The following is a 25091-nucleotide window of genomic DNA, read 5'->3' on the forward strand; positions in this document are numbered from 1 at the left end:
TAGTCTAAATTTTTGCAATTTTGCCGGATGGTTTTTAACTTTTTTCTTAGTAGAGAGATTTTATTTTATAGTGACTCTAGTTTTTGTATAAGGCAAGTCCTGCACGAAAGGCGTAACGATCGGGCATTGTCTCGAAGAGAGGTTCGGTGAAATAGACATGTCTGCGAAGATGCGAATTATCTCTACCCGGACAGAAAGACCCTACGAAGCTTCACTGTTCCCTAGGATTGGCTTTGGGCTTTTCCTGCGCAGCTTAGGTGGAGGGGGGAGAAGACCTCTTTTTGGGGGGTCCGAGCCATCAGTGAGATACTACTCTAGAAGAGCTAGAATTCTAATCTTGTGTCAGGACCTACGGGCCAAGAGACAGTCTCAAGCTTTAACTCTTTAAGTACGTTGGAATGACCATCTTTTTGTTTTCTGTGACCAGATATCTATCTATATATATCTATAGTATGTATTCATGTTCTTTCACAAAAACTCACTTGATAATTTTTTTATTATTAATTTTTTATTTAAACTAATTTATTTTGTTTTAATGACATTCAATTTCCCCTTCTTTATCTTAAATTTTATCTTTTCAAACCTTTCCAATTTTTTCAAAAATTTTGTTATCTTTAAAAAGCTTTATACAAAGCAAGTGTATTAATTTTAATAAATTTAAAACGTCCATATTTTATTAGGAAAGATTATATTTACTATTATTTTAGCCTTACTACTATTATTACCTGATTTGTTACCTTAGATCAATTTGAAATCAATGAGAGTTAATTTTTCCTATTTTTTAAATTGATTCAACGATAACCAATCAGATAGTAAGAATAATAAGACTAAAATAATAATAAGTATAATTGTTGCCTACTTTATTACACATATTAATCTAGTTAAATATTCCATCAAAGTTCAAAAGTGTCTACCTATGATGTACCGACACTTCAAAAAATTTGATATATATATATATATATGGAAAAAAATATTTCTACATCTACTTTAGATAATGTTATCTATAGCTACTCCAAAAATTACGTCATTTTGATTAATGAATGTTGTTTCTGTAATTTTAGGTGAATTAATAAAGGGTATTTCAAAAAAATGCATATAATAAAAAAAATAAACAAAATTACAGAAACACCTTTCATTAATTCACCTACAATTACAAAAATACCCATCATTAATTAAAACGACGTAGTTTTTGAGATAATTGTAGATAACCTTATCTAAAGTGGTTGTAGAAATATTTACCCCTCTCTCTCTCTCTCTATATATATATGAATGTTGGTGGGATCTTACAATGAGAAAAGACAAAAAAAAAAAAAAAATTTATTTCAATATTGTCTTTGAGGAGTTTAAAGCCTTAATCCTAAGACTAGTCTCGAATTGACTAATTGCGAAACAATGGCTCGATTAAAATATCTTTAAAAAGAAAAAGAAAAAGTATATAATGTCAACTTAATGTAGTATAAGAGATAAAATTTTCACCAATTTATAGAAAAAACATAATGTGAACTTATATGTAATTGTTCAAATAAATTTTTTACTCATTCTTTTAAGTTCTAACTTGACCAAAAAAATTAAAAACAGAATTAAAAGCTCACTAGATAAAACCTTATTTTTCTTCTTTATCTTTTCATAAGAATGGATCAGTTCAAAACAATTTTTTCTTAAAAAGAATCATATGTAAAACGAAAATTTGTAAACATCCAGAAAAAGTTATTATTATGAGTAAACACCCTTTTTAGTCCCTGACAATATCTACGAAGTCCTTTTCAGTCCCTAGCAATAAAAAAGGACCAAATTGGTCCCTGAAAGTACAAGAAAATGGTCACTCTACATATTTGGGAGTTGACATAAGGACTAACATGGCCCTTTTTTGTAATTTCAGGGACCAATTTGGTCCTTTTTTATTGCCAGGGACTAAAAAGGGACAGGGACTAAAACGGGTGTTTACTCTATTATTATTGTAACGTAAAATGGTAAAAAACTTGAGAGGCAAAGGAATACCGCTATATCATATCATATACCATTTCTAAGAAAATTTGGAACCTTCTAGTCTCTTTTGGCTAGAAATAAAGTTTAATTGAGAACTTCCTAAAAAATGATTTCTCTCATATTAATGGTGGAACCAGAAATTTATATCAGGGGAAGTGACGAATTCAGAAAATATTATTTATCTTAATCTTGGACCCGCCTCAAATTGAATTAGTTGCGAAGGAATGAACCGATTGAAATATTTCTAAAAAAAAAATATTATTTATATTTGCAAATTTAGTTGTAGGGGTTTGAGGGCAGCGCCAGATTTTTTTTTTTTTAAGTTTTAAATACATTAAAAATAAAAGAATATAAATAAGAAAAAAAAACTTTAACTTTGTTGGCTGATAAAGTATGAACTAATCACTTATCAGCTTTCCTGTGTACCCCCACCAACACCATCATCTCTAATAAGTGAAGTCTCACACATAACCCATCCCTTAAACCGCAACTGTAGATAACTTATAACAATATGTGACAATTAAGCAAACTCTACAATAGATTGTGCACATGATCTTATCAGGGAAACAAGTAAACAACCCATTAAGCACTATTTTTATATATATACTTTCCTTCAAAAAAAATAAAATTGGGAGGGGGGTGGAGTTTGCGGCCGCCTCCCTAGCCCCCTAATTCTGCCTCTGTCTGAGAGTCTCATTCACCTTTCAATATAATTTTGTCACCCAAAGATCAAAGATTAATAATTAAAATATTTTTTTTTAAACTTTTTTATAAACTTTATCTTCAAATTTATGATTAAATAATAAAATTATTTTTTTATTATACATAAAAATAAAACAAATTTGATTAGAGTAAAAGATTGCAATTTAATATTTCTTTGCAAAATATCCAATTTGAATATTTAGGGGGTAAGAGTGTAAATAAACCAACGGTCTATTAAGACTTACTGCTCGATTTACATGAGACTTGGCTTGATTTAATATATTTTGTAACATAAAACAAGTTCAGGTTTTAAAATCTAGGTCCCATACCTTATACAACAAGGCATGAGTTTATAGAGCTACTTATATTATGTTATTTATGTTTATTATTATGTTTAATTCTTAATAGATTTTAAGGATTTCATAGATTTATGGGAAATAATTTTCTCATTTTACATCAGAACATTTTCTCATGTTACTTAAAAGGTGGATCCCATTTTGATTTTTTTATCTTCTTATTTTTTATGAACCCAACACAAGTATTATTCATATTACGAATACAATTAAAAGACGGATCTCATTTTAATTTTTTTATCTTCTTATTTTTTAGTGAACCCCACTCATATATTAAGTGTGTGTAATATATAAAATAAGAAAATTAATCCACTAGATTTATATTGGCTAATAGACTTGAATAAGATTTTTTGATTTTTAAATATAAATGAGACAAAATTAATAAGGGTTTGGTGTTTGTCATTTTAAATGACATAAGTTATGTCATTTTAAGAGAGAGATAGACACAGAAAAACGAAAATCATAGGAGAGCGGGTGGTTTTTTTAATTTAAAATTCAAATTTTCCGTGTCTATATCTCTCTTCAAATGACGTAACTTTCTGTCATTTAAAATGACAAACACTTTTCCCAATTAATAAACTAATAAATTATACTAAACTCAAAATATTTTATATAAATCTAATTTGTTTATATCAAAGTGTAGCCTAATCTAACCCAACTCTGTTTGGGTCCACTCTCACACCCATTAGTAACTGCAGTTGAATTAAAAAAAAAAAAAAACGAGAGATTCAAGGGAGGGTTTCATACAGAGAAGAATGTCAGTAACGACCAAAAAAACATCACCAAACTTGTGCTAGAACACGCTTTCTAGACCAACCTAGTACACTGTTTATTTAACATCGCCCACAAAAGTCACAAAAACTCATATCCCACAAGACACACATTGTTTTGTAGTACCATCATCATCAACACAAATTAAAAAGAAGAAAGAAGAAAAAAAAAAAAGTTTTAAACTTTTTCATGGATGAACCAACCCCATCATTAGCAGAACTGATTCTGTCTCTGCATCAAGCCACCATCATGGCAAAACAGCTATCATCCACCAATAATCCAACCCATATCCACCAAATCCACACTTGCCTTCACCATGCCCATCACCATCTCTCCAACTTCCTCTCCACACTCCAATACCCTTCTCCTCATCCTCCGCCGGCGGCGGAGAACTCCTTCTCCTCCGCCAACGGCGCCGCCCCAGATGGTGAACCTATGCAGATGGGGGACGACGAAGATGACGACGATGATGATGATGAAGGGACTTCCAAATGCACAATTGATAAGGTTGAGGAGAAAATGAGGAATTGCTTCATCAAGAATAAGCGCCAAAAAAGGCCACTTTCGCCGTCTGCGGCGGCTTTTGTGGAGGAAAAACGGTTGTCCGATGATGGGTTTGTGGGGAGAGTGAAGGATTATGATCCACATGCTATGAGGTTGAGGGCATTGGACCTTGTCTACCAGTTTCATGGCTAGTTTCATATGTGACACACAACATATATGATGTTGTTGATTTGCTCTATTTTCTTTTATTCTGGTTTTGATTTTTCATCTGGGGAACTAATTTTTGTTGATAATTATGGTCCTCAGACATAGAAAATTTTGAATGCAGAGTGAGCTAAGGCTGCATAAATCAACTCATCCTTGTAATGCTAAGGTGTTATGCTAAGGTCTAGAAGCTTTACAAAGTTAGACTTAGTCTATGAGCACCTTATTCGAAATACTTTGTTTTTGTTCTTCTAAATATAGGCTTCGTGCAGTCACATTATGATTTATGACATATAATTTTGTTAAGTTGTTCTGTTAATTCCTAATTTCTTATTCAAAATTATTTACATTGAGCATTATACATTATTTATATGATATATTTCGAGTTGTTTTTTGTTGTCTCTGAATTTTACGGTTCCTTGATTCAAAAATTAGTTTTACTATTCACGATTTGATAACATTTAGTTAGATACTTAATCAACATTAGAACCAGAATTAAAAATATCTTCCCTTTCCCTTATGATGTGGCAAACACCTGTTTTAGCTTCAGGAATACATTGCTCTTTATTTACACAATCTGGTGTGATTCAGTCTAGCTACACTGCTTCTATAGCAATGCAATTTACTAGATTATACATAGCACAAGGAAGTCTAGTCTAATTATATTCACTGAATGGACATGGGTTTGATCCTGCAATCTTTTTTCTTTTTTGGATAACTTGATCCTGCAATCTTTCTTTCCGATATGAAGATGCCCCTATCCTTGAAACATAAGAAGAATAAAACTGCTGGGAATCTAATATATCCCCCACCTGAGATGCCATAGCTCTCCTTAAAACCCTTGCTCTCCGCATCATGTATATGCTGCAACAAAGAGCCTTATGAATATGTGAACCTCTAGGGCCTTCTTCTGCTAGAGGTTGCTCTTCAATTCCACTGTAATCCAGATTGCTACTCTTTGGCAATCAAGCTATGCAACTTCACAAAATCATCCAATGTTAGTTCTTCAGGTCTTGACTGTAAACATCAAAAGTACAAATGGTTCAGCAGAGTCCTTGAGCAACAAAATATCAGAACAAATGAGGTTTAGTGAGGGCATGAAAAAAAAAAAGTATCACACACTGATCACTTACGGTGGCTAGAAGACCTAAGCTTTTTAAAGCTTCTTCGATCTCAAGGGATGTGCATATGTGTTGAAGTGACTTGCGCAGCATTTTACGCTTCTCATTGAACGCTGAATTAACCTATTAGTATACAGAACTAAAAGGTCATTGAAATGGTGAAAAGAGGTGTGTAACATTATCTTGGTTTACAGTATTTAGGAATAAAAATTAGCAAATGGACATCTTCAGCAATTAATGCATCATGGGATATTTCAGTGCAATTAGACTTCTAATGAAAGTAAAGATGAAAATCCTTGGAAACTCAATGCATGACAGTATATGCTGGAGAAAGGGCTACCATTGAGAAGAAGCTTTTACTGGAAGAAACTTTGGGATATTCTGTTGGTAGCTTCAGCTTGAATGAGACAACGGCTGCATCAACCTGCAGGGACATGAAAACAAATCAGACTGATTTCTCTTCCTAACCACAAAATCTTCTGTTAGGTAATGTAAGCGGGGATGACCACAGATCCTGCCTTTCTCTTACCTATTACAAGTGCTGTATGGACATTACTTTCATTATTATTGTTGGTTATAAAAAAAAGGTTTTCTTTACTTTCATTACCAGTAATGTCTTTCACTTCCTTGCAAACAAGTTGCTTCACAGGACATCACCCACTTTTATCTCTTGATATCAAAAGAATCATATATACAGGCAATGGCTCTTGTATATAATGGATTATCCTAAATAAATTACATGGAGACAAAAAACAGCTAAGCTTCTTCGAGGAGATACTGTGTAGTTTATCTGTCCTCAAGTGCATTAAAACAAAATGCCACAATCAAGATCATACAGACACATTTAAGTATCAGATCACTTACATTAGGCTGAGGGAAAAAATTTGTTCTTGGGACCTTAAATTTGTACTCAGGATCTGCAAAGGAAAGCCAGAACTTCCGCATTAACCAAATTGTGTGTAAGGGATAGCAAAATCTCAAGTTGCATTTTGATGTATAAGTAATTTATTAAGAAACCACATCCACAGCAGTTAAACCCAAATTTTTACAAGCATTTCCTTGATTTACAGCTCCTTCTATCATAAATGTCAAGACAGATGGTCTGACAGTTCAATCTTTTCAGTAACCGGATCAGTGTTACAGGGTTTTTTTTTTTTTTTTTTTTTTTTTTTTTTTTTTTTTTTTTTTTTTTTTTACAAAAAGAAAAGCAACGGTGAGATTGCTCCTTTGTGACCGAAAGTTCACATGTTTGAGTTAACGAACAACCTCTTTGCAAAAATGAAAGTGTAAAGCTGTATATATAATTGGCCCTCACCCCAAAAGTCGAGGAGACTTGTGGAGTGGGATTTGCCCTTGTTTACCATAAGACAAATTGTGATCCTTGATTGTGGACAGCAGTTGTTGAACAATAACCATTAACGTTAGTACATAACACTTAACTATTATGTGCTACATATGTACCTGAGTAGAAATTAACAAATATATTGATGGGACGATACTCAGGGGTCCGGAGTGATGATACCACCAAGCGCAAGGCAGTCTCCTCCTGCAATGGTTTGATTTGTTTGGTCAATAATTGTTACATTAAGTTTCACTTATTATTGGAATTTCTAATCTCATTCCATTAGGTCATTGGTGTAAATTTCAAAGATGAAAGATCAAAAGAATAAAGACTGAACATTTAAAAGGGAGGCTGAGAGAAACTGGATCAAAACATAATCTCCTGTATTATTCTTCTGCGGATACTGATATCACTGTGATGTGATGTCAGTAACTTTGGTGGATTTACTATAGAAGACGAAAAATTGAAGCAGAAATAAGTAACACAGGGTGAAGGCACACATAAATGATGCTTAAGCAAGTAAATGATGCTAAACTAAAGCAAGTAAATGATTTCCATCTTAAACTTGAACACGAGAAGCTCTTGCACTTTGGATCAAGTAAATGATGGGTAGGGGGTTGAATGATCGGGATGGAAACATCAGTAATTAATACGTAGGAGCTAATGAGAAAAAAATTCTGAAACTATAAGTAGCAAAAGTAAATGATATACACTAGAGAACTATTAATTCTAACCTGGAGTAATAGAACCACTTCTGAGAAAATGTCACCCATTGGAAGTAGTAGTTTAATCACATCTGTACTGATATTAAAGGGAATGTTGGCAACCACCTGAACACAACATTCCAAAACAGTCCAATTCAGGATTTACATTAAGTTGCATATTTTCTGGAATAATCTTGCAAGCAGAACACCAAAACTTAATGGTTAATATATTGCTACCTAGTTTAGGGTCCATGTAGTTAAGCTGTCAAATGACTTTATTTAGGTTTATAACATAAATAGTGACAGACTCGCTGTACGCCTATACAGACCAACATAGATATAAAGGGTAAAACAGAAGAAGTGACTAGGGATGTCAAAAGGAGTCAAGTGAGATGAACTAGCCCTGCATAAATGTGACCAGGCCAGGCCTGATATAAGCTTGCCCATACTGGGCTGACCTGACCGATAGCAATTGGCCCATTGCATCCCCAAAGTCCCCTCTGCTACCTGTGCAAAGTGCAAGCTATGCTTTCTATTTCCTCACAGTAATGAGTGGAGCAGAAATTTAAGATCAAAATCCCCCTTTATCAAGTGGCAAAGGCAATATTTATTTTCAAAGGATTTGTTCTGATTCCAAAGGTACATGAGAAGCTTTTTACAATGGAAAAAACTGCAGTATTGCGTCTAGAAAGACTCTGTTAAGGATTTTTTTTTTCGTTTTTCTAAGTTCATGCATGGGACCAGATAAATGACCTGCCCAGCCATCAACCAGCATAGGGCTGGGCTTGGCCCGCAAAATGTTAGCCTGAGTCAAAAAAATTCAAAGCCCATAGCGGGCCAGCCCAAATCGATACCTCACAAGTGAATCAAGAGAACCTTGGATTTATTTATTTTTAATAAAATTATCATATCTAAGTAGTTGTAAGGCTTAAGCTTCAAACATGATTTGAACTGTGGAGATCATAAAATGAAAGCATTACCAACTCTTTTTATTCGAAAAACAAAATGAATCAGATGTAGTATGACATTTCTTCTAAAAATTGACAAATGACAAAACAATGTTGCTGGCTAGTTTAGGAAGTCGAGTCCTCACTTTTGCATTTCTAGTTTCTGGATCCATTTGCTTTAGGCTTCCAACCCATGATGACATATGAGAGCGCACATGACATTTGACAATATCCTCAGTCACAACCTACAGGTATTTTATCAAAAGGTCAACATTAATCGTAGTATATACAGCAGAACCGGTCCTAAATTATCATAATTCTAGCATTAAAATCGTGACATAGGCATTCGAAATACTGTCAGGCAATACAATGAACAAACAGAAGTAACAAATGAACTGAAATATCAAGAATTACGGAGAAGTTACAAGGTGAGGTGTGGCATAAGATAACTTCTAAATGCTTTAAGAAGAAACTAAAGAAAAACTAGTAGCAATCACCAAAGGGAAACCAAGATGACACTACTATACCACATTAAGTGTAGTTCCACACTCTGACTCTAACAATGAGGCCAAGCAAGGAGCATTAGTAATCCCAATCATGTGATGTGTGTCAAGATAAAATATAATCTTGGTTAGCACCATAAGTAACTAGATTTCAATGTTAAACAACATCAGCTAACAAAACTATAGGGAATATACCCCTTTTACCTACAACATGGTAACTAAATTATATCTCAATTAATTCCAATGCCACACAATATAAAGTTTAAATTCACCATGAGCTGTACCTTCAACTTTCCAGTACTTGAAAATCTTTCATTCACGAGGGCAGCCATGTGTTTATCCTGAATCCCATGAAAGATACAAAAGCATAAACTTGAGTTAAAGTAGAAGACAGCAATGAAGAATCACCACTCCAACTTACCACAAAATACGAAAATTTACACAACCTAAGTCGCAACCATTAACATTTAAATGTAATATAGAGATATACAAGTTAACAACAACATGGCCAAAAAAGACACAACTAAACTCATAATTACATGCTTTCACATATGCAAACATGTACAACTAACTGTCTCAATTGTAGACAAACTTCAAAGAAACTAACAAGTCGTGGAAAGCATGAGGTAGTGTATCTTTGTAGTAAGATTAGTTCTACTAATGAAAATCAACAAACCTTCTCAACTGCGAGAACAAATGCACCAGAAGTTAAAAGAACGTTGGTCAAGGAACCAGTTCCGGGCCCAATTTCCAACACTACATCACCTTGTTCGACACCAGCCGCACCAGCAAGTTGCTCATTTATGTCGGCGTTCAACATATAATGCTGCAAATCACATCAACACCCAAATGAGCAAAAATTTCAGAAGCAAACTCATTTCACGCGCACCCCTCCCTTCCCAATTGAAGTCCTCAAACAATTGACAGGAAAACCACCTCCAAATATGAAAACAAAAAGAAAAGATGGGATTTTGGAGAGCTAAAAGATGAAATTCAGGTAGCACCAAGAATCCACCCTCTGTTTGATAAAACGCCCCAATGGAGTATCAAAACAATTTCCTCAAAAATCACTTCCAAACAACAAAACAAAAAGACAAACTCAGATTTTGGAGTGGTACAACACAAAATTCAGGCGAAACCAAGCACAACACACAACACACCCACCCTCTGTTCGATAAAACGCCCCAACTAAGCATCCCTAACGATTTCCCGAAAATATCACCTCCAGACAAGAAGAAAAAAAAAACTGGATTTTGGAGTACTAGAACACAACCGGTCATCTAAAATTTTCTCGGGAAACAAACAGAATCTAAAATGAGTGAGAACCTGGCCAAGAGATTTTCTAGGGAATCTGCCTTTGGAGTTGAGAGCTCTGAGAGTGGAATGGTAATCGTCTGTGCTTCCCGTCGAAGTTTTGTTGCTTCTCTCAGCACAAGCTACGTATAGCGTTCGCCCCCGTGCGCCGGTGGTGCTATCATGCGCCGGCAGGAGTGGTTTGGGGCGGCAGTTAAGCGTTGCGGCGTGAGATATTGGCGGGAGCGTTTGAAGATAGCATAGTGGTAAAGGGGACATGTTTTTCCGTTGGTAGTTACTCTCGTTGCAATCTGTTTTGAATCTTCCCACATATTATGTATTTTTGCTATATATTTTTTTTTTAATATTATCCATCAATTTATGGATTATTCAATTAGTTCGATTGGAATGGATAAAATGATATGGACAACAAAACTCTCTCTATTAAGTTAAGATATCTGTATTCCCAAGTATTTGAATTTAAGACTATCTTTTTATTGTTTTACTATACAACACTTTGATATAAATTAGTGATTTTGTGATATCATTCTTTTCTACCAACTCCTAATCTATGAAGTACAGACACTTCAAAATCCCCCGTGTGGTGTCCGACATTCATCGACACTTCAATACTCATTGCAAAGATTTAAAAAATGTTCAAAGGTTATATTGCGCTGCATTTTGAGTTCCAACTATTAATTTATTTGATTACGATTACTATTTTATTGAGTTTGATATAAACATTTAAGATATCTTATGTTTCTTTGCAAAATTGATGGGTATTATACATTTAGCTTTATTTTTTTGTTAAATTTTTAAATATTAAATATAATATACACTACATAAATTATAAATATTATATAATATCAAAATGTGTCTTAACATGTCAAAATTTAATATTTTTTAAAATTAACGTGTCAGAGTATCGTGTGTCATATTATATTCTGTGTCCCATATTGATATCGGTGTAACATAATAACTCGTAATGAATGTAAACTGAAGTTAATTTTTTTTTTCTTAGTGTGTATTAGTACAATGTGTAAACCAGTCATGATAAATGGGGATTCATTTTATTCGTTCTAAAACCCAAGAAAATTTTGATTAGGATATTACTCTTTGGTACTAAATTTCGCTTAGTTAGAAGGTGTATCATTGGAAAACGACATAATTTATTACATGTAAGAGTGTACAAACGATTTTGCAATCATCCTTGGTATTATATATATATATATATATATATATATATATATATATATATATATATATGGTTTTATTAATCTCCTCCCACGTAAAATAATTATTAGAGAGAAAATAGGTGAGTCCCATCATTACAAGAAAAAATAAAAAGAAGAAAAAAGTGGGATACGAAAATTGAAGTGAGAAAAAATAAAATAAGTTACCTCATATAAAAAAAATAATATTTCTCATATATATATATAGAGGATAAGTTATTCTATCTACCGTTTTCGAAATCGTTAGATTCCAGTATCATGTAACGGTTCAAATTCAAAACATAAATAATTTTTTTTTACTCTTTTCTCTCTCTCTCTGACTCCACCCTGGTTCTCTCCTCCCCTGCGATGGAGAAGACGCAGCTCTGACAACCCTATCTCCGCCGGGCATTGACATCTTTCACCCGCATTATATACATATCTCTCTCTGACTCCATTCTTTTCCCTAATTCATTGTAATTTTTTCTCTCTCTCTCTATTTTTTTTTTGGGGGGGTTTGTCTTTGCACAACGACTTATTTTTATTTTTTTACAAAGTGAACCCAAAACTCTGAACCAGGTTTTTATTTTTTTTATTTTTTTGGGATTTCTCAGAATCCGGACCCTATAGTGGAAGCTTTCATGTTTTTTTTGTTGCCTGCTGAATTATTCTATCAATCGTTTTTTTTTTAATTGAAGGTTTCCAAACACTTATCTCCTTGTTGGATGCTGCAATGATGAGACCACCCACAAGTATAAGGGAAAAACTGTTATTACTGATAAGGAACGCTATGAGTCTCTTCGCCACTGCAGGTTGGGGTTTTTTTTTTCTTTCTAGGTATTTAAATTTTGACTCATTATTGCTAATGCTCAAACTTTCAATTTAGACCTTCTAAGAAAGCTTCTATCTTATCAAAAGAGTAATAGTTGCATCATGTCAGGTTTTGATTGAATGGAGTTTGATGACTTGTGCTTGAAATTTGTATGCTTTTTCTTTCACTTCACTCTGTTGGGCAACTAATTGTATGGTTTTTGACCATGATACTTCTGTAGACTATTCCAGAATAGGTCAACGCATGGTCATACTGGAACCTTGAAATATACATGTTAGGCTGTAGCTTACACAAGGCATGAATGTCATTTTTTGTTTCCATTTTCGAAGGTACTGTTTGTGGACTAAGATCACTGGCTAACTGAGTACAATTATGCCGATTTGTAATGTCAAAGTTCTTTGGTGTATTTGTGCCTATAGAAATCTATGTTAATTTTCTCATATTCTGTTGCTGAGGCTATAATTGAACTAGTTTCATCTTATGGCTGATTTTGGATAATAAGTTTATTCTGAGCTGGTCTGACCAAAATATTGGTTTTCGACATCCTCATTTTATTTGAATACGGCTGTGGACATGTGGTGTTGTTTCGTCTAGTTGGAGAATGAGTTTTACTTGCAATATATTTAACTATGAAAACAGTTTGCTTCATCATTTAAAAGCTCCATACTTTGCTTTTGTTACCTCCTAAATAATGATTGAAATCTTCCAAAGAAAATTTGTAAATCCAGTCCATTCTTTTGGCTCATTTAAATTGCTTTTAAATTTCTGATTACAGTGTATTGGACCTTTACATTTTCAGTTCACTTAATTGCTTTCACTGTGATATTACAATACATGAAGCAGTTGAATTGGTGGTCAGAAAATGAAGTCTGGCTCATACAAAAATGAAGTCTGGCATCCGTTGCACATATCCATGTATCAGTCATCTGTACACAAGTGAAAAGATTGGCCTTTCTTGAAGTTGAGCTTAATGAGTTCATTGCATTTGATATTTGATGAATCGTTTAATAGAATACTGAGTTACTTATGTATTTGTCAACCAGACCAAATCCCTTCAGAGATAACAACATAACTAGACCAATCCCTTCAGAGATTGGAAAACTCTCCAAGCTTCAAAGTCTTGATCTCTCTGATAACTTCTTCAATGGGGAAATTCCTCCCTCTCTGGGTCACCTGAGAACCTCCAATACCTGTAATCATTTATTAACTGTGATTGAAGCTTAGAAGATTTCATTATTATTAGTAACCTGATTTCTAGAGCTTAACAGTTCTTAAAATGGTTTCAGGAGGCTTAATAATAGCATTCCATTGTGCTGTTTCATTATTAATGGAATCCCCCTTGTCGGTGCCACAGAAAAAGGATCAAAGTGCCCTGGGATGACTCTCATGCCCATGTCCATGAACTTGAATTAGTACTGCGAGTAAGATCCCTTCAGAATTGGTCATGGTTATTTTTTAAATTGAATGATTTTTCCTTACATAACTTTCCCACATGTTTTTTCTTTGATATATTCTACATGGTCATTTGTATTGATGTTGACAGCAATATATTTGTTTCCCTAGATGCTATACCATTAGGTACAATTTCAAATTGAAGTTGAAATGATAAGCTTGGCAGTGCACAAAAACCTCCAAAAAACTTTATGGATTTTGTATGACACCAACAGAAAGGCTTTTAGTTTATCCATACATGTCCAATGGCAGTGTTGCTTCTAGGCTAAAGGGTGAGCTCAATTGTAGAAATTCATGCCAATAAATTCTTAACTACTGAAATGTGGTAAAACATTATGAATGCTATTTCTCTATCTATCTTTTTAGGGACTTTTTGGGATGTTTAAACTCTACAGCATGCTAGTTAGTACCAGTTCCTCTTTGCCTCGTCTAAAATTTATTGGTCAAATTTGGCAACCTCCATTTTTCTCTTGTATGCATGTTATTTAGAATAATAATGGTACTGTCAGCTTTCTTGTCTGATATTGTGTTTAACTTGTGACTTGTAGGAGTCAATACAAGTGTACACAACCTATGATGTCCAGTGAGGAAGCATATACATCGAGCCTCACATGACCTAAGGGCTGTTATCACAACCTATGAGGGAAAGCAACACCATGATGTCCCTGCAGCCCGTGGCAATGGCAGTCATATCAACAGACCGCCGCCAAACAACACTGCAAATCCCACCAATGCAGCCACTGCCAAAAGGCCCTCGGCAATGACCCATCACACTGCAAACCCCATCTCTGCCCATGGCTATGCATGTAAACATGTTTTGTTCCTGTCAGAAGCGATGTGTACTGGCCCATCCTCTTTAGGGAACCGTTTCTGATATACAATCAACTGAATACCCAACAATTTCTGAACCACAGAACTAGCAGGACAGATTGGTACTTCAATATGAAAGCTTGGAAAATGGTGGAGCAGCTATTCATTGTAGCTTATAACAAGGCAGCAGCTATTATTGTTGCAAAAGCTGATTATGTGTAAATTTTCAATACATGGACTGTTGTTCTTCTTCCACTTGTAATATTCCTTTAGTTCAATGTATTTATCTCAATTGTAATCATACTAAGATGTAACAGAGCAATTGCCATATAAATAAAAATTGATTCTTTCCTTTTTGAATTGTATTTTTCTCGCTGAGTCTTGATTGTTCTCTATAAGTAACACAGTAGAGTATTGAAATTTAGAAGCTCTTTATTTACAAAAAAAAAAAAAAAAAAAAAATTTAGAAGCTCTTCAAACACACCCACTGTACACTAATTAATTATTATAGAGCGGGATTGATAAAAACGCCAGGAATAAAATTAATAATTAAAAAGCACTAAATGCTTTCTTGGTAAATAGAACCACAACATGACAGTAAAATAGAACCACAAAGACAAAATTACAATATTTCCATTCCACTCTATTTTTTAAATCGAACTACAACATGACAGTAGCAGAAACTGTAAAAAAAAAAATAATCTAAGTATGAGTCAGCTTTGTCAACTTATGTAATTGTATGAAAAATCATCGTATTATCTGCAACAAAAAAAGTCAACAAATAAATAATAACAAATTTTATAAATAAAGAACTGAATCCACAAAAAAAAATCTATAATGAATGCTTATTTATTCTTTGCAGGTGTGCTTGTTATATCCTCGTTTCTTGCAATTTCCACAAATATTGGTTTGCTTTGATGCTTCTTCAATCCCGCTACGAATCCTTACACTTCATTTTCCTTTCTTTCATATTTCACTCTCTTATATTCTCCATCGAATTAACAATAATTTTTACTTATATTATGTTTATAATTTATTTTATATTTATAAATATTTAAATTCATATAACTTTTTAAATAATAAAAATTTTGATGAAGAAAAAAATTTGATTCACAGGCTAGCCCTAACCCAGCCTGCTAAATTATAAGACTTTGAGGATTAGAGCTAAAAAAAAACCCTAACACAAAAACGTCATAATGAGCTAAGGTAAAATATAGGACTTTGCGACAGCTTTAGTGAGATATGACATAATTGCAAACTAATATTAATGAGTGATGGCCCTTCTCCGACCCTCAAGAAAAATCAACTTTGGACGCCTTTAATTAGTATTAGTTATTATATATATTAGTTATATTATATCTATATTAACCTATCCTCTATTATAATAGAAAAAAAAATGGACTAACCTTATTGAACGAACTTCTCATTGATGTATTGTTTTCGTCGAGATCAAACCCAAATCGCAATGTCATTTTCTTGTTTCTGAATGGACTTGCTAAATTCGAGCAGGAATGAAAAAGTAGAAGATTCAGTTACGAAACTTCAATTGGAAGGGATTTCCCTGGGCTTGCACTGGAAATCCTAAGAGAATATGACAATATATATATGACAATAGGAGTTTTCTTAACTGCTAAGCTTACACAGACTCCTGAAAGATTCGGACTCAGGCATTCCAAAAAAAAAATAAAAAGGCTATCTATACGCTAGAGCCTTACAGAGACTTCCTAAAAAGAAGTGACCTTATCTAAATCTAAGGTAAAAACTCATAGGACTATTGTAACTGACACACTCTCCAGAGCTCAGGCATATACTAGTCAAATAAAAGGCGACGCCTAACAGATTTTGGAAGATTAGGACTTGAAATTTTCCTTTTCATTTTTGAGGCTCCACTGCCTTGGCTATCAATATTCTTTGATGACTTTTCACCTTGTTTTGATTGTTGATGTTTAAGCTTTGTTGATTGGTAGAACTCTGTAATGTTTAGCTGGACAGAGTTTGGTGTTTTTGGATTTTCGTTTTCTTGAGATCTTGAAGTAGAATTCTTTCTTCTTTTCAAATCCTTCAGTTCCTGCAAATTTCAATCACAACATGTCTTTAGACTCAAACTTGCAACAACAACAAAAATATAACATAACCAGGACAGTAGAAGTAATTTTGATATCATCCTAGTTGTTGCAAACTACAGGTAGATGAGAAATGATAAACACCTGTTCCTGCCAAAACCTGTCAACTTGTGCTGGAAAAGCAGCCCCTACAAGGTCCATATTTTCATCTGTCAACAGAAAACTACATCCATTTTTTTCATGTATCTCAGGAATATCACAGTCATCCAGTAGATCCGTCGATTCATCGAGCTCTGGAACATCTTGTTGCGTGCTAGATTCATTTGATGGAATTTTAGAGGCAATGTTTCCTCCTGCATGTTTCTTCCACTTGACCACATAAAACTGATGTCCATATTTCATCTTCACACGTTCTAAAGAATCAAACTCATATTGTCCAAATAACAAACTTTTTACTCTAGTTGTAGCCATATCCCTCAAAAAGATTGTGGACATCATAGGAAACATCATCCGTCGAACGTAGGACGGATCCCAGCGCTGATGGAAGTTCAAAAAATCAACCAACATCTCAATATTGGGTCTTTCCCATAAGATGCTAGGGCCATCATTTGCTGCAAACAAAGGTATATAAAGTATAGAATGAGCATAAAAACAATAGCACACATAAACAACTCTAATGGAACAACCATATACAAAAAAAGTCATTGATTACATTCATCTCACAGTTCAACGTACCAGAAAAGTAACCATTGTCATTGCATAAATACATGTCAATGATTTCATCCTTGGGAAAATTTGGCTCGTCAGCAATCTTGTGACAAATTTTTGTGTGCCGATTTTCCAGCTGTTGTTGTCTCTTATGTTTCCTATTCTGCAATCAAATATCATTAAGTGCTACTGCAAATTACAAGAAATGAATTTTTTTTTTACAACAATTATAAAAATTCAACCTTGTTTTCACTTTATTTCCCGTTTTCAAGAACTTGCAAAGCAAAATGGTGAATACAATGAATCATTTTTCTAATTATTAGTGAAAACATATCAACCTAAAATGAAACAATAAAACAAACCAAATGCACCCTTATATTTTACTGAACTACGACATGTCAATTTGTTTAAATTCAACTAAAGGTATAATAAAAAATTAAAAACCAAATCAGTGATATGACATTCCGAACTACTTCAACAAAACAGCAAGCGATTAAACTGATCGAGAGGCCTTACCATATCACAGGGGACGCAATCACATTTAAAACCCTCTGGTTTTCTCAGGCAACCTTCATTGTCATTGGTGATGCAATATTCACATGAAAACTTCATATGATCTCTTTTTTTGCCAGGATGCCCACAGAATGAGCAGTGAGGTTGTTTTGTATTTGGAAAGTTACCATCCGTATCCATATTATCGTCAGATTTAATGCTGAAGGGAACTTGTGAAACATTCCCTTTGCCTATCTCACGTAATCTGCGTTAAAGATCATTATCAATCCAGACTGCCAACACCGGAAAAATTTATTCACGTCATCTACGTCTCACTTTAAAACCACAATCTCATGACTACACATAAAAGCTAAGATATATTTAAGGATTGAATCAAATAGATACACCTTTCCCCTGAGCTTTCAAAATATTACAATAAAAATGGGGTAGATTCCAAACACCTTCTCGGAGAAGGAAATTAAAAGTGAATTTGTTAAAATTTAAAAAAGAGAGATTCTTGTAATCTGTCCCATCTCAAGCGGATGTTCTGTAACATTAAAAACATTTGGCTGATATATAAGTATTTAACTCTGAAGGATATATACCTATTCAATATATCATCTTCACTAAAAGCTTGAACAAACTTAAGAGCAGTATCAAGCCCAATCCCTTGAACACCATTCATATCATGATCATTTCCGACCAAAAGAGAGATAGCTATGAAGTGTTTCCTCTTCAACTCAAGGCCAGCTTCAATATCAGACATATCGTAGCATTCAAATGGTTCCTGTATGCAATGAATCTCAAACTTGCTAAAAAAGGCAAGGAACTAAACGCATATCAACTTTTAACAAATGAGGGGAAGAGGGAAGTGCAGGATACAAGTTATTAAAAAAAAAAAAACAAGTACTTTCGAAGGTTTAAATTGTTCTTTCTAGGTAAATATTTGTGTATTGCATAAAGTGTATTTCATCTCTCTAAAATGTCAATAAAGTGTTCTCAAGTACACCCTCTAAGCAGAAAAGGCGCAGCCATAAGTTTGTAATTGTTGAGACAGTCAGGAGGACATTATAATTCAAATATATAAGTGAAACTTTTAAGCAAATGTGGGATATCAATCAATTTCTGGCATTGCTAAGTTATGGGAGATATGAGATAGACAAATACTACAACTTTATCAAGTTTTTCAAAAAGACAAGAACCAGATAAGAGATTCCTTTTATGACATGACATTACAAAGAAGAAACACTGAAGTGCCTTTGATAGATATCATAAATTTAACTTTGAACTATATCGGGCCAAACAAGTTTGTAAGTTGTATGCAATAAAAACTCAAAACTCAAGTGATCAATCAATACCAGTATCGAGATTCATGATACCATTTAGTAAAAGTCATCTGACATAAAAACCTATGGACTAAGCAAAAAAATAGACGCAACCAATATATTCAAATAGATAAATAATAGCCTATATTATAAATTGCCAAGGGATGAAATGAAATATAAATAAAATAAAATGAAGATGATCACTTACTTTGGAATTGGTATGGAAACATTTTATAATGCATTTGGCCCCAAAGAGGAATGCATCACTATCTGCTGTGATGCAGGCATCTACATGACCTTCGCTATTCAATTGAGCACAGAGTGCTTCGGCCTCTCCTTTAGATTTTAATACAGGCATTCCAAGTAGCTCAACAAGTTCCTATCACCGAACAACAAGTAACTAACATGAAATACATGAAAGGCCTTCCAAAAGAACAACAAACAAAACAAAAACAAAAAACATGTATCCATGTCTGGCAAGTATATAACTAAGGAAGTGTTCTTGATATAAGGTATGAAAGTAACATTTGGGAAGAAAATATGGATGAATGCACATGTGTAGAAGCTAAATGCCAAAGTAGAAACATTTGGGAAGAAAATATGGATGAATGCACATGTGTAGAAGCTAAATGCCAAAGTAGAAACATTAGAACAGTCTCAAGTTGATGGTATGCAGCAAGGTAGAAGAATTATCACACCACACATTCTTGAACACAACTTGAAAATGATCGATTCCTTTCGGCTGAAACACCTTCTTCAGGAACTGGCAAGCTAGTCAATTCAATGCCAGAAGACCGGAAAAATCTTGAAATCCTAGCATGTGATTTCAAAGGGGACGGAGTACCATCAACAATGAACACTGGAAATGCTCCAAACTGCAAAACAACTATATCATTATCAAACATCACACTTCCAAGCTTTGTTTAATTGTTCCATGCCAAATCAACATACTATGATTTATTTTTTAAAATAAAAAAATAATAATAATAATAATTTAGAGTACTAGTGACACTCCATTCAAGTAATTTAAATTTAAAATCATTAAGCCTTACACAAAAGAAGCATACTCAAGCAAAATAAAAAATATAATAACATATTTCATTAACTAACGAGTTAATCTCTTCTGCTTTTTTATAATCATCCGATCAAAAGGTTCTTAAAAAAACTAACATTTCCCCCAAAAAATAAGCCAAAATTCTATAACTTTCCACTGCATCCTCCACCAGCAAGAAAAAAAAAAAAGAGAAAGAGAGAACCTTGGAGAAGAGATTGATGGTGCGGAAGAACATGAGCCTAAGATGGGGTTTCCTGGCATGGTTCTTGATGGCATTCTCGTGCTGAACAATCCAGAAGGACAGGTCCACAGCAACTCGCTTGTTCCTCAAGAAATCAAAACCCTCGTTGCGTGCATAGGGTTTAAGCAGGTCCCAGAAATTACCACCAACCCCCATTTTTTTTCTTAATTACGAAAATGGGTATGCAAAAACATAATCAAAATTCAATCTTGTACTGAAACCCAGTGAAGGCGTTGTGTGTTAGGTTTCCTCTTTGGATGAAGCCGACGAAGCGTGACTCTTTTTTTTTTTTTTTTTTTTTTGAGTATAGAGAATAAGATAGAGCCGTTGGGTATTTGTGCCGTTGAAGTTAATTGTTAAAAGTTCAAAAGCCCGTTTGGGTATGATGGACTCAGCATTGTCCATTTTGCTGTACGATGGGCTCAGCAAAGTTAAATGATGAACTTTTTCTCTCGTTTTTTTTTTCTTTCATTGCACTTAAATAAATTTTATGGAATAAAGGATCATTTGTATATGGCTTTTGATGTTTCCAATAAATGTAGATAAGTAATTTATATCAATTTCAAAAATGACATCATTTTAATTTTTAATGAGAAAGAATGTTATAAACCTGAAATAAATTATAATTATAAAAATATCTTAATTTTTGTCAAAAATGACGTCATTTTTGGCTCAATATAAATAATTTATTTACATTGACCGCACAAAAAATAAAACTTTTGTATATTTTTATGTGTATAACAAAAATGTGTATGGTTGTGTATGTGTATAAATTATAAACAGAGGAAGTATGGATATCGATATGAGATATAGGTAATACAATAAATTCTAAAATTATATGATATGACAGATAAGATGCACTATATAAAACTAATATTCAATTATCCCAAAAAAAAAAAAAAACTAATATTCATTCGTTTCAAAATGTCGAATATTGTTTTGGGAATGAATTGTGTCATATGAGATTTATATGTAAAGAGAATCAAACACAAACGCTTCAAAGGGTCTACAAATTTTGTGTGTAAACCCAGAAAATTTTGAAGTCTGAAGACTTATATAAATGATGGGTATGATGTTTGTCCTTTTTTTATTTTTTTTGGTACATAATGTTTGTCTTTTTAAAGATATAGAATTGTATTATTTTAAGTGAAAAAATAGATACATAATAAAACAATTGTATCATTTTAAGTGAAAAAAAAAGAGATAGACAATGAAAATAACGAGGAAGAAAGTGAATGGTTTTTTTTAATTAAAATTTTAAATAAAAAATACTAGTTTTAACTAAAATGATTATTATATTCTTTAAAATAACAAATATTTTTCCCATAAATAATAGGGGAGGGATCTACTTACCACCATTTTTTCTTACCACTAAATCTTAACCGTTAGTTTCTGTTAATCTAAAGGTTATAATTTATTGAGTCACATTTATTAATTAATTATTAAGTTTCAATAAATTATAACTGTTAGATTGACGAAACGGTGATTAAGTTAGTTGTAATGGTGATAAACTTTTATGATGATAAATGGATCTCCCTAAATAATATATCATTTTGTTCCATAACCTATTATTTTAGCTTCTAAAACTTTAATTTTTTGTGTTGACAACAGGATAATGGATTATTGTAAGTAATATTTGGTTATGCGGGAGTTAATTAGATCTTAAGCTCTTTCTTTGGGTCAAATAATTAATTATTGAAATAGTAATCAATTATTTTTTCAAGAGTTATGTAAATTTTGCTCTACGGTTTGACTCTATAACCGATTATTTAAGTAAATATATATATATATATATATATATATATATATATATATATATATGAGTTTTATAATTCTCATTTAACATGAGAATTATAATTTCCCTACACACTCTTCGATTTCCGTGCTGACATGGGTCCTACATATATTTTTTTCTAACACATGGGTCTCACATGCTTTTTATCTCAACAACATAAGGTTTCAATTCTCCTTCAACATGAGAATTATAAAATCCTATGTATATATATATATAGAGGTTATATATATAGAGAGAGAGAGGTAGGATCCTTTGACACCTCATCTGAAAGCCGTTAAATAAAAAAAGATCAACGTCTCTGATTTGTAAGCATGTGACATTGTTGATCTTTTTTGATCTAACGGCTCTCAGATGAGGTGTCAAATTATATATATATATATATATATATATATATATATATATATATAAAAGGTAGGATCCTTTGACACCTCATCTGAAAGTCATTAGATAAAAAAGATCAATGATGTCACATGCTTACAAATCAGAGTTGTTGATCTTTTTTGAGCTAACAACTCTAAAATAAAATGTCAAACTTTATAGTTACAACTTTTTTTTTCAACCTCTTACAACCATATATCATAACCGTTGATTTCCGTCAATCAACGGTTATGATTTTCGCAAATTAAATTCATTAATTAATTATTAATTCATAATAAATGACAACCGTTGATTGACGGAAATCAACGGTTATGATATATGATTGTAAGAGGTTGTAAAAATAAAAGGTTGTAAGTATAACCTTCCTCATAAAAAAGATAGGATCTTTAATACAAGTGTCAAATTAGAAAATTTGACACCAAACCTTAGGTTGTGGAGAATATTATTGAGGTGAGTGAAATTTATGTACGTATATTGCACTAGAAGTGATTTGGATTTCACTCTGTGACCGTGTTATATATTTAAGTAATTCTTTAAATTCTTGAAATGGAGAGATTATAGGCTTTTTGACCCTTTTGCCCCTCATTAATTAATTAATAACAATTTTGCCCCTGATTCAAAACTATCCACTAATTTGCCCCTCTTTAATCGATTAACATGAATATTTAATCGATTAAATGGTTGACTCGAGATTTAATCGATTAAATCTCCCTATTTAATCGATTAAAAAGTTATATTGACTTGAAATCCTTTGTTAACTGTTGGGAGATTTAATCGATTAAATATGGAGAATAAATTGATTAAATCTCGAGTCAACCATTTTTGTCTTTTTTGACCATTTAATCGATTAAATATTCATGTTAATCGATTAAAGAGAGACAAATTGGTGGATAGTTTTGAATCAGGGGCAAAATAGTTTTTAATTAATTAATGAGGGAAAAAAGGGTGAAAAAGCCAGAGATTATATTATATTTACAATCTTTTTTTTTTTAAATATCTTACCACTATTTTTATAATTGTTGAATTAAAATCAAATTAATAACTCTTATTTAATGTCATTTTGTAACTCTTAATTTTATTTTGATTCAATAACAATAAAAATATTATAAGAGGTTATAAGGAAAAATAAATTATAACTTCCCTCTTCTTGAAATTAGGTAATTTTTTCATGAGGTTTAAAGACTTCGTTTTAAAATTTAAAGAAGAGGGAAGTTATAATTTATTGTCCCTTATCTCCTTTACACGGACACGCAATTTTTTTTGAAATTTACATGTCAGACAAGTGTCCGACACGGACACGCTTCGACACGCGTCCGACACGCGGTCAACATTTGGGGACACGCGGTCAATTCTCCGACACGTTCCGACAAGCAGTCAATATTTAGAGACACGCGGTCAACATTTGGGGACACGCTCGAACACGTTTTTATTTATTTATTTATTTTTTTTTTTTAAATCTTAATTTTATTTTGTTAACTAAATATAAAAAAAATAATTTCTAAATTAAATTTTTTCTGTTATAAAATTTGACATTAAAAATTAACAAACTACGAAAAATTATTTATATTTATATTTATGTTATGAAATTTAAATATTTAATTGGTTATATGACTTATTATGGACTCTTATATGTATTAAATATAAATCATATTATATATATTAAAAAATTTATTTAACATCAAAACGTGTCCAAATATGACATTTTTAGAATTAACGTGTCGGCGTGTCGTGTCCTGTGTCCGTGTCCGTGCATCGTAGTCCCTTATAACCTCTTATTGAAATTAGGTAATTTTCTCATGAGTTTTAAAGTCTCCGTTTCAAAAATTTCTATGACATTATAGGAAATGATCAGAGTGAGCCACCATAGGCATAAAAGATAAGCATAAAATAATCATAATCTAATATTTTAGTATGCATATAAGGTAAGCATAAAATAAGCTATTGAGTCAAACTTGGTACATGTAGCGAGCACCTAATTGTTTTGTTTGCTCAATTTGTCCTATTTTATTTTGATCATATATTTTTTTATAAGAGGAGTGTTAAAAGTTTTACAATATCTTACAACTTATTTTTCATCGTTAATTTCTGTCAATCTAACAATTATAATTTATTGAAAATAAATAACTAATAATAAATGCGATCCGATAAATCAAAATTATTAAATTGACGGAAATCAATGAAAAATAGAATATAAGAGATTGTAAAAAATTTAGATTCTAAATATAATGCTCCTCTTCTTATAAAAAGTTAAAAATAAAAATAAATATTGGGAGCGTGGGGTTGGGGTTGGGCATAGAACG

The 25091-nt window shown here is 32.6% G+C and overlaps 3 protein-coding genes and 1 long non-coding RNA gene across 6 annotated transcripts; 2 read left to right on the plus strand and 2 right to left on the minus strand.

The window, feature by feature from the left end:
- The first annotated feature begins 3929 nt into the window (after window positions 1–3929).
- Window positions 3930–4869, plus strand: LOC133286549 (uncharacterized). The gene has a single exon (XM_061483979.1). The coding sequence runs from the start codon at window positions 4002–4004 to the stop codon at window positions 4506–4508; it is 507 nt and encodes a 168-aa protein (XP_061339963.1). The 5' UTR covers window positions 3930–4001; the 3' UTR covers window positions 4509–4869.
- A 162-nt stretch (window positions 4870–5031) lies between these two features.
- On the minus strand, window positions 5032–10746 carry LOC133286538 (ribosomal RNA small subunit methyltransferase, chloroplastic). Of its 2 annotated transcripts, none has more exons than XM_061483971.1 (10): window positions 10464–10746; window positions 9814–9963; window positions 9422–9478; window positions 8781–8879; window positions 7718–7813; window positions 7103–7187; window positions 6506–6558; window positions 5982–6065; window positions 5654–5764; window positions 5032–5498 (listed from the first exon to the last, which is right to left on the minus strand). In XM_061483971.1, the coding sequence occupies exons 1-10, from the start codon at window positions 10707–10709 to the stop codon at window positions 5472–5474; spliced, it is 1008 nt and encodes a 335-aa protein (XP_061339955.1). In that variant the 5' UTR covers window positions 10710–10746; the 3' UTR covers window positions 5032–5471. The 2 variants fall into 2 exon arrangements, with proteins under 2 accessions (XP_061339955.1, XP_061339954.1); XM_061483970.1 differs by having other exon boundaries at window positions 5032–5537.
- A 1242-nt stretch (window positions 10747–11988) lies between these two features.
- LOC133286547 (uncharacterized) lies at window positions 11989–15049 on the plus strand. 2 transcript variants are annotated; one of them, XR_009748141.1, is made up of 6 exons: window positions 11989–12117; window positions 12340–12453; window positions 13317–13433; window positions 13517–13665; window positions 13760–13894; window positions 14474–15049. It is a non-coding gene; the product is annotated as an uncharacterized LOC133286547 (long non-coding RNA). The 2 variants fall into 2 exon arrangements; XR_009748140.1 differs by having other exon boundaries at window positions 13317–13665.
- A 402-nt stretch (window positions 15050–15451) lies between these two features.
- LOC133286536 (flap endonuclease GEN-like 1) lies at window positions 15452–20815 on the minus strand. Its single transcript, XM_061483962.1, has 9 exons — window positions 20580–20815; window positions 20022–20198; window positions 19532–19702; window positions 18604–18785; window positions 18023–18263; window positions 17534–17669; window positions 16943–17409; window positions 16142–16803; window positions 15452–15494 (listed from the first exon to the last, which is right to left on the minus strand). Exons 1-8 carry the CDS (start codon window positions 20772–20774, stop codon window positions 16546–16548), a joined length of 1827 nt encoding a protein of 608 aa, XP_061339946.1. The 5' UTR covers window positions 20775–20815; the 3' UTR covers window positions 15452–15494; window positions 16142–16545.
- Between the last annotated feature and the right edge of the window lie 4276 nt (window positions 20816–25091).

The sequence above is a fragment of the Gastrolobium bilobum genome, unplaced genomic scaffold (assembly GCF_033153095.1).
Source record: "Gastrolobium bilobum isolate Gb01-03AN ecotype WA unplaced genomic scaffold, APGP_CSIRO_Gbil_v1 utg341, whole genome shotgun sequence".
Classification (NCBI taxonomy): Eukaryota; Viridiplantae; Streptophyta; class Magnoliopsida; order Fabales; family Fabaceae; genus Gastrolobium; species Gastrolobium bilobum.